The following is a 10,121-nucleotide window of genomic DNA, read 5'->3' on the forward strand; positions in this document are numbered from 1 at the left end:
ATTATACTTAGCTTATTTTGCAACAAATACAAGTACTGTGCACCAAAAAAAACCCTCTTAGCTCCTTTTTTTAAAGTTTTTATCAAGTAGCATGCAGTGCTGCACACACACTGCAGCCATTTGCTGTTATCAATAAACCTGAGAGCATCCTCAGTGCTTCCCTCTCGAACACACGGCACTCGGCAGCCCCAGCAGGTGCGTTCCAGTTCACGTCCAGTTCAGAGCAGCTCGACGGGCGCTGTGCCCCACCGCGCGGCCGACACTGGGAGCACAGCAGCGGTCCCGGTCCCATCTCCAGCGGAGAGGAGCTTCATTCAAACCTGGAATTACCCTGTCTCGGGTGCTACACAGTCTGCTTGCACACAGCTAGCGAGAGAAAAGAATAACGCATTAACCATTCGATCTCCACAACGAAGATTTTTGGGTTTAAGCTGTACCAGACTTGCTCTTGTGAGCCAAGAACTTCCTTCATCCCGTTTAAGCCTCCTGTACCCAGCGACAACTTCTGCACTTCTGACTGACAGATGTGTCTCAAATAGCTCTTCTACACATAATCTTCGAAGAATTACTGGATTCATCTGCTAGAGTCTGAAGTGTTTTACAGCTAGATGTGAACTTACATATTCAAATAAAACAAAATGCCCAGACCCAAATACAAAATAAAAATACTAGATGCAGAGATCCAGAAGCAAAAGGCAATGAATAATGCCAAAAAAATGCAGGCAGAGATTTCTTGTTTAATGACCCACCTTTTTATTTACAAAAGGAACCCTCTTTGGCTTGAGGTATTTCCCCAAATACTTGCCCCACAAACCCAACCTAAGATCTGGAAACTTTAACGTTTTGGTTTTTTTTTTTATGATGTAATCCATCCAAAAAGCATGACAGGAAAGGTAACTGTTCTCTTCTCAGTATAAGCAAAACACACCTTGCTTCCCTCCAGCACTATTTTCAAAAGACACCAAGATGCAAAACCACTGGTTTTGTGTAGCAAAAGCTTGTAAAAGCAGCAGCAATACGAACTAGTATCACAACTGGGAAATCTGACTGCGGTACTGGCTCGTGCAAGCTCTTACCTGAAAAAGAAGTTAAAAGCAAACAAGAATAATTTATTTTACTCCCTTGATTTGCTATTTTTAGCTTAATGCTTTGTACAGAAGACTTAGATATCTCTCTCAAGAAAGATCCTGATACTTCAGAGTAAAATCGGTGATTCTGTCAGACGATTAACAGGAAAGACACTGGTTTAAGTTTTCTTCTTACATGTTATCACAACCACCTTAAGAGCTTCCTGTTTATGACTGTTTAGTTCACACTTAGTTTTCGTTTTAGCTGTCCTTTTCAGTCCTCATAAGCATCAATCTGCAAATAGGCAGAGTAAACTAAGCTCACTGCCTGCCAGTAACCCAGTACTACATTGATGAAATTCAATTTTGAATGCTTGCATCAAATGTATTAGAACAATGACTTCAGGGATAGTGGATCATACATTAAAACTTTTGGTAATGTTATATAAAATGCGAAATTCCATTTAAAACATTATTTGAGAAAGTTTGTCCTCATATTTCCATTCCCCCCTCCCCCCCCGCCTCAAGAAAGTAGTAGAAATACAGGAATCTGATTCTTTTCATCACAGAATTCCAGGATCACAGCAAGACAGACATAATTGTGACTACTCAAAATTCAAACCACCTATTCCTATACTGAACTAGTGCCCTAGTAAGAACAGTGGCCCATTTCGGCAACGCAGCTTGTAGAACACCGGAATTTTGGGGAGGTGACATTCACTTATTGAACAATCCATTCACTTGGTGAACTAGGTGAGAATTACCCACACAACCCAATTAAAAGTATTAAAAGTATTTGCCTTGTACACTTAAATCTAGAACCTAAGATTCAGGCTCTGTGCTAGAGCCTTGGTATAAATAACACACCCTATGTTTCAACATTCCTACAGTTACTCAATTACTAGGTACATAAAGAGGCTATGGTCTGGCTCATCAGCAAGTCCCACCAAGTCTGTTAAACAGGCTATGATATTAAGCCTTTCTTTCAAGAATAAAATTCTTGAAGTTTAACTTTACATTACTTGTCAGACAGCCAAGTTCTAAATCAGAAAGAAGAATGTTTGGTTTTTGTTTGGGTTTTTTTGCCTCTCTTTGCTGAAGGCAATAACTTGCACCATAAGGTCAGTTACAAACAAGGCAGAGGGCAACGAAGACTCAGAATCATTGCAGCTATTTCCAGTGCTACGACCAGGATGCTCTCTGAAAAAGCTACTAGCCTACAACAGCATAGTCGTTCATAATCTCCCAACGCGAGTCCTCAGCTGAAAACGCTTCCCCATTTTGGCCACTTGCAGAGATGATCACACATGTTACAGGACACATACAAGAAAACTCCTTCATGGGATGCTCACACAGCAGCTTGTGCTAGGAAAAAATGATTCTTAAAGGCAAACTTTTCTGCTCTGTGTAAAAACACATACACACGAAACCAGTCCATAAATTAACACATCCATGTGAAAACAAACTGATCAAAGCAGCAGCAGATTCAGCTTTTCAGTTACTCGTAAGACATTGCTAACAATCCTGGTTTAGGAGAACCTAATAAACCATTGTCAAAAACTGAGGTGAGAGGAAGCAACCAGTACTATCGATCCAGATCGCGAAAACAACTGCCTTCAATCAAACAATGTATTTGGTTTAGGAAGGTGAATACAGAAGAAAAATTTGTCTCTGCACCGTTTTGTTCATCGCTTTAGATTGGGACTGTATTAGCAACAGAACAGAACCATTTCTACAGGAAAAAGACAAAAATTCTGTTGTAATGTAACTTGCAGGTACAAGAGGGACGACTTGAACGTTCTCGGCATACAGATTCTCATGTGTTGTAGAGAAGCATTCTCCATTATTTCTAAAAAGACTCTGTTGAAATCCCAAGAGATCCTGCCCTTCCTAAGGGGGCCTCTTTAACACACCTTCATTTAAAGGCAGAGTGAGAAGTAGCAGAACATTTCCTGTCAGTTTCCTGAACTAATACTTTTCCCTTGCTTATCTTGCACATGCACTGGCTCTCTAACTGCTCTTCCAATACAACCCTCTGGGCTTAGAAACCGAAACCTCAAAGCTCCATCACAGACCTGGGAACAGCAAACAAGCCAGCACCTCATCCTGCTGTTCAAAGTTAATGCTGAGCATGGTCTATAAGTTACTAAAAAGAAATCTGAAACCAGGTATCTTTGTGTGGGAAAACTCACAAAAGCGCGTGTGGGGAACACAAGAACTCCTACAACGAATCTGTTCTAACTGCACAACAGTCAAGCGAGCAGAACAACAAACAGCAGGTACTGCAACAAAGGATTTCCACCTCATCAATTCAGTCCTGATAACAGCAGAGCTCCAAGACAGGCTGATTGACTATTTAGTACAGAGCTTCTTCGAACACAACTTTTATTTTCATCATTACTTAACTAAATAGATAATTTTATTTTTCCTAAACCAAACTAATGAAAAACTTATTAGAAGTGTTATAGTTAAGGAACTTCAACTGAGGAATCCGCACATACGTATTAAAGCTACCCAAATTATTTATAATCAACAATTAACAGAGACTAAATGTGACAAAGTATAAAGCTGCAACAAGTGGACTTAATTCCACTCCCACATTTCAAGTTGAAGAGATTACTTTACAGCAGGGATAGTATTACCAACTACTTCAGAGATGAGTTTTCATGAACTTGAAGTAACGCTGAAGGTTACAAAGCAAAGCTCATAGCAGTTAATACTTGTTTTGAAACAGACATTTCACTTTCCATAAGGCTTTTCAGCCGTTTTGTAGGAATTCATACTAAGGCTAGCACCTGTGTGCAGCAGACAAGTTGTAAAGATGACATATACACTATGAAACAATGCAATTGTAACTCCAGTGCTGCTGCTTCTTCTTAAGGCATATCAGTACTTGGTCACTACTGAAGTTTTCTAAATCAATTTGTTTAAGTGGTGCATTTTCAGAAGTGAGACACCTTGAAGACAAAAAAAAGCTATCACACCTAGAAAAGCAGCAGCAGACAGTGAAGCCAGCAGCATTAACCGCGATCTGCACAGATGAATTAGTAAACACTACAGGCAGGAACCCACAACATGAAGTTAACACAAGACGATGCAGCAAGGAGATTCAATGTCACCTTAAGTGGGAGTTTGTCTTTTTACAAACCAAGCATATGACATTCCTTATTTTCATTAATGAGTTTCAGGTCCTAAGTACAACTCAGCTTCTCATTGACTAGCTTAAAAAAAAACACACGAAAAACCCCACAGAACTCCAACTTGCACTGACTTAAAAATGATTCCTTTGCAACAGTACTGCAGAATAATCATAGTCCACACTTTTTGCTACCATGTACCAGAAGAGTTGAATAGTTAAATATTCAAGTAGGAGTTATGTACACAAACATCCAAGTTAAAAGGAATAAATGAAATGCTCCACTTTATTAAGAAACCAAAAATACAAAACTGAAGAGTTCAAGGCTTCATGTACTCAAACACTACTGAAAAATGGTATCTTAAAGTTTTGTTCACTAGCAGCCCTAATATTGACCAAGATTAATCTCTACAAGATAGTGTTAAAAGTTGACATTTTCCACCATTTGTGCTGTAGTAAGCTAGAGTTTCAAATTAAGAACTTGGTGCAGTTACAGTAAAGTCTAGATATTTATGTAAATGTGGTTTAATATGCTGTTTTGAAGCCAAGAGCTTTTTAGCTCAAGCTACAGCCGTTTTCTAGTTAGTGAATTTTGAGATGCTTAGAATTTATCAGCTATAGCTCTACTGAATGATGTTCCATGCAAAGATACAGCTTTTGAAGTCACCTAACAGACCTAGATGCCATTTGTTTCTGGCTACTAAAAATACAGAGCTCTGTGAAGGCGTATTGTGTAACATATTAAGTTAAGAGTTGAGATACTCTATCTAATGGTAGCGTACACGAGCTGAACTACATACTTTTCTCTCAAGACACCCTACAGACTGCAAACATTCCCGTTTGCATGGGAATGTTGATCCAGTCACACTTACCAGTCAAGTGTTCACTGCTTCAGTTTACCTGGGAGTTAGTTCAGCTTTCCTCAGGTGCTTTAATTAGATGCTTCAGAAAAATCAAGGGAAGGTTAACTGTTAGTGCTAGTTTAGCAAGAGGAGCATAACATGAGAAGCAGGAGGGGAAAAAGGAGAACAGAGAAATGCAGTAGACAACCAAGTATTAGCCTCAATTGAAGAGCAGAAGACACTCTGAAAGTTTTTTTAACAATGCATAAAAGTTCACTTGCTTAGAGATACTTGAAATACAACTTTATTATCTGAACAAAAAAGAATGGGAATGACAGAAACAAGATTTACCACTTAACACTCTGATGTGACTGCAGCAGTCTTATATTTGAAACTCAAAAGGGGAAGTAATTGCAGTCCAAAAAACAGCTAAATATGCAGGTCCAAAATATGAAGGTTTTTGTTTGTTTTTTTTTTTTTTTAATTTGTTTGTTGTTTTTTCTTTTTTTTTTTTTAACTGCCACATTCACTCCGAAGCCCATTCATCTCTTTCAGCATCCCAAAGATTAAGCACATGTTCTGCTCAGCTAGATAATAAAGTGGCAAACACGCTGCACCACTGACATCACAGGACAGTTGCCTATAAAACTAGACTTCTGACGCTGGGCTCCAGCTTCATCCCTCACAGGTCATCATCTTCATCTGGCAGTGCAGTGGTTTGAGCAATCTGGAACAGAGAAGTTACACTTAAGAACTGCTCTTCAGTTATTTGCCCCAGGAGTCCAAACACTAGTTATCAGGCAATCATCTGACTTTTGTGCCTTTCCTCACTTACCTGTAAGTCTTGCTCATACTGTGCTGCCAGTGCTGGGTCCATAACAACTTCAGGTGGTGCAAGAGCAGGCATGGCAACAAATTCCAAGTTAGGATCTCCAATGAGCTTTCTAGCAAGCCAGAGGAAAGGCTTCTCAAAGTTGTAGTTACTCTTAGCTGAAATGTCATAATACTGAAAAAAAGCATATATTATACACTATTTAAAAGGACACCTCTGATACTCAGGGCATATCAAGATTAATACACACATAATCAGCTCTACTTTTACCTTGGTATTCTTTTTGACTGCATGACTTCTGTTCACGCTCTCAAACAGTTACGATTTAAGTGTCTAGAAACATGCAGTTTCAGACAAATAGGCAGAGACTGATAACTGAAAAGGTATGCAATTTGACCAAAGATGGAACTTTCAGGAGGCAAGAGTGCATCTATCTTTCTGTGACTTGATCAACTTTAGTCTCACTTCCGGGTCATCTGATGAGACACTGAGCAGTGAAAGCCAAATGCACTCTAGCTCTCTAAGAGCTTATCATAGCTCCTGCTCAAGATGACTGATTATCACCTTCAACATCATCACATCCCCCTTCCCTGAAGTTAGGTCCAAGCAGCAAACAGGATTTAAAGTTAAAATATCATAGCCTGCAGTGACAAAGGCAGAACACTCGATTACTGCATAGAACCCAACTGCAGTCAACAGACTCAATAAATTAAATTCCTACAAACTCATACCAACATACCTGGAGATTCTTCTTCCTGTGGAAAACAATGGATTTTGCCTTGACTTTTCTGTCCTTAATATCCACTTTGTTGCCACACAACACTATAGGGATGTTTTCACATACTCGTACCAGATCTCTGTGCCAATTAGGTACATTCTTGTACGTAACTCTTGATGTTACATCAAACATAATGATGGCACACTGAGCTGCAAGAAAATAACAGTCAGGAGTTACATCAGGAGAGTAAGCACTTGCTTCTAAGATGGAAGATAGAAGAGGTATCCACAGAAATCCCACATTAGGGTTAGGCATCTGCATTATTTCCCCTCTCAGCCTCGCAGTTCTGAGAGCATAAGTTCTGTTAATAATTTCAATGCAGGAGTCCACAGAACTCAGTCCATGACCATGTCATCTCACATCTTTAGTGCCCAATCTTAAACACCAGCTAGTTTTATCAAGGCAACTGTCCCACTAAGTAACATGGTGTTGCATACTATGAGAATATACAAGGACTAAAAAAACTCAACTTTGATTTACATTAGTACTGAAAGAGATCAGTTAACACCTATTTAACTAATCTCAGATATTCTATTGAGGCTTTCGTTTAGGTTGAGAGCTTGTAGTCCTCATCTCAGGATGCCCTTGTCCAGAACAGTTTTTCAAGAACAGAGGGGCTTGACTTGATCCTGATACTTCTAAAGGAAAAGCAACAATGTCAAACTCTAATAATCCCTTTCAAAATTTGAAAGATATGCAGGTAACTGAAGTACATGGAGAACAGAGCTTGGCCAAGCAGAAGTAACGGACACTATCAGTACTTCTTTAGAAAGACAACTAGACTCTGACACGGAGGCGTACAGCTTCTTCATCAAAACTACAGTTTTACAGTTTCTGTGTTCTGAACCTTTGCCTCAGCACAGTATGTTAATACAGGTATAAGTTTGTAATAACTTAAGCACATACTTTCAACTCCTAACAACTGAATTTCATCAGCAATACCTTGTCATGTAAGGTGCACCATTACTCTTTGTTAATATCAAAGCCTACAATATCATGCTGGAACACAATCTTAGAATTTTCCCCACATCGATGCAGTTGCCTAGCAAGGGAAATTATCTACACGAAGAGTTTGAAAACTCAGAAAGCAGCTCATAACTACAAGCCATGCTGACAGCTTTCAGAGTGGCTAACAGAATGAAAGACTGAACTGTGAGAGGCACACAACCTTACAATGCATACACACATCTTACCTTGGATGTAATAGCCGTCTCGCAGGCCACCAAATTTCTCTTGGCCAGCTGTGTCCCATACGTTAAATTTAATAGGGCCTCTGTTAGTGTGGAACACCAGAGGATGAACTTCGACACCCAGCGTTGCTATAGCAATAAGAAAGAGCAGTGCACTTAGCGAGTCATGAATCGCACTTCTAATTGTAGCATATTAGATTTCAGATGTTTCTTCAGACATACCTACATACTTCTTTTCAAATTCACCAGTCAAGTGGCGTTTTACAAATGTTGTTTTACCAGTGCCACCATCACCAACCAGGACAAGCTGTTGATAGATAAAGGCAAAAAAGTCAGAGCAATACACTTCTAGAGACATTAATTGATAATTTCAGTGTAAATACTAATTGTTGCTACAAAGATCTTAGTCCTACAAGATGCTGTAAACAAAAGACTGAATTCACCATGAAGTGACTCACTGTACTGGGACGCAAATTGTGACATTTCTCATGCTATAACTTAAGTCAGACTTATCCAGCTTCTATAGCTAACAACTACAATGCATTGTGAATATAGTTCTACTAAACTACAAGTGAATACATTAAGAATATTTGGGCTTTTCAATTAAATACGACCATATTTAGAGAAAAACTCATTTCAGCACCCAAAGTGGGGAAATCCACTGTAATCTTGCAATTAAAAAAAGGAACAAAAAACCCCAAACAACTGCACTACTAACAACTAGCCCAGTATTGCAAGAAACACAAGTAACAACCTTTAATGAAGCAGTCTCAAGGACTTCTGGCTGTTAAGATAACAAAAAAAGTCCCCACACAAAACACCAGAAAACTCTGTTCTGAAACATTTTAAGTTTTCTTCTCCTAAACAACTAATACACAGCAGAAAACTGACTATTCTAATTTACTCTAAGCACTTTTCGTTGTGAATTTTACTCCTGAAATTTAAAAATCCTTCTATAGGCAAGTTATTACTAAAATTTATTACACTAAACTACAAGTAGCACCAGATTGACACAGTGCAACACGATCTTTTTGTACAAGTTACATACTGTACTACAGTAAATTAACTGCACTGTTAAGCATAAGACCAGCTCTTCAAAACCAAACCTACCATCCACGCTGGCACTCACGAGTTGCTCATACTACTTTTCTACTGAAGGAAGAAAACAATAACGAACCCGAACCACTCCCTTACCTTAAACTGCACTTGGGGCTCTCCTTGGGCGGCCATGCTGGGTCTGCAAGGGAAATGGCAGCATGTGAGCTCACAAGAGGCGAGCTGATTCAAGGCCCTGCCGGAAGGGGCTGGCGCCGTTTTCAGTTCCCAAATCGCCTCCTAAGGCGCGTGCTGTGCGCGCCCGCCAGCGGAGAGGCCGAGGTTCGGCCCACGCCGCCGCTCCCGCTCTCCTCACCAGCGTCAGGGCGCGCACGGTCCCGGGCCCATTCATGGGGCAGGAAGCGCCTCCACGTCTCCCCGCATGCGGCGGGAGGGCGCGCGGTAATGGCGGCGGCAGCTCCCCGCCCACCCCTGGAGCTCGTAACGGTAGGCTGCCGCCGCGCCCCTTCGGCTTTCGGGCTCGAAAAGGAGCGGCTGAGCCGCGGCCTCCGAGGGACAGCTCGGCGACAGCCGACCCCTGCTTCGCTCCACAGAGAGGCCTCCCCAGTCCGCCCAGAACGAGTATCTTGTCCCTCACAAGAACCCGCCTTCTGACCGGGAGAGGCAGAGGAGCCCTCCGGGGCTCCAGAGCGGAGCCTTGCCCCGGCCGGGCCCCAGCCTGCCCCGAGCCCCACCGACGGGCCTGCCGCGCTCTGCCCGCCATGAGCCACCATGACTGAGCAGCGCGCGCGCGCGCCGCCTCCCTTCCCCCCGCCAGACTCGGGCCGTTGGAGGCGCCGCTCCATTCCTCCTCCTGGATTCCGCCCGCCCTTTATCCGGCATGGAGCAAAGCGCAGCTCCTACTCTTCCACCTCGCCCGTTCCGAGGGGAGCGGGGACGCCACGCGAGTCCAACACCACAGCTGCAACGCTCGCTCCGGCCCGACCTCACCTCGCGGCAACCCGACCCATCCCCGGCCGCCGCTCCTCACCGGCGGTAACGCTGACCGCTGCCCCCGCCGCTTACGCCTGTTAAAGCGGCCGCGCTCCCCTCGCCCGCCCCTCGAAGGAAGCGGAGGACATCCCGGCCCCGTTACCTCTCCCGAGCCTTCTCTCCGCGTCGCTCCCCTCAGTGACTGGGCGCTGGGAAGATGGCGGAAGCGCGGTTCAAATACCCGGAGA

The 10,121-nt window shown here is 42.4% G+C and overlaps 1 protein-coding gene across 1 annotated transcript; it reads right to left on the reverse strand.

Annotated features, from left to right (window-relative positions):
- Positions 1 to 3,511: 3,511 nt before the first annotated feature.
- RAN (RAN, member RAS oncogene family) lies at positions 3,512 to 10,121 on the reverse strand. Its single transcript, XM_086623327.1, has 7 exons — positions 10,037 to 10,121; positions 9,040 to 9,082; positions 8,068 to 8,152; positions 7,849 to 7,974; positions 6,617 to 6,804; positions 5,881 to 6,051; positions 3,512 to 5,772 (listed from the first exon to the last, which is right to left on the reverse strand). Exons 2-7 carry the CDS (start codon positions 9,073 to 9,075, stop codon positions 5,728 to 5,730), a joined length of 651 nt encoding a protein of 216 aa, XP_086479453.1. The 5' UTR covers positions 9,076 to 9,082; positions 10,037 to 10,121; the 3' UTR covers positions 3,512 to 5,727.

Source organism: Tauraco erythrolophus, chromosome 19 (genome assembly GCF_009769465.1).
Source record: "Tauraco erythrolophus isolate bTauEry1 chromosome 19, bTauEry1.pri, whole genome shotgun sequence".
Taxonomy (NCBI): domain Eukaryota; kingdom Metazoa; phylum Chordata; class Aves; order Musophagiformes; family Musophagidae; genus Tauraco; species Tauraco erythrolophus.

What these genes read in the sequence shown, in the direction of transcription:
- RAN (XM_086623327.1), bottom strand. Translation starts at nt 9,075, where the DNA reads ATGGCCGCCCAAGGAGAGCCCCAAGTGCAGTTTAAG. An exon ending in ATTTGAAAAGAAGTATGTAG is followed by an intron (nt 7,975 to 8,067) that starts GTATGTCTGAAG and finishes TTATTGCTATAG; the next exon opens with CAACGCTGGGTGTCGAAGTT. An exon ending in ACAGGAAGAAGAATCTCCAG is followed by an intron (nt 6,052 to 6,616) that starts GTATGTTGGTAT and finishes GCTTTTTTTCAG; the next exon opens with TATTATGACATTTCAGCTAA.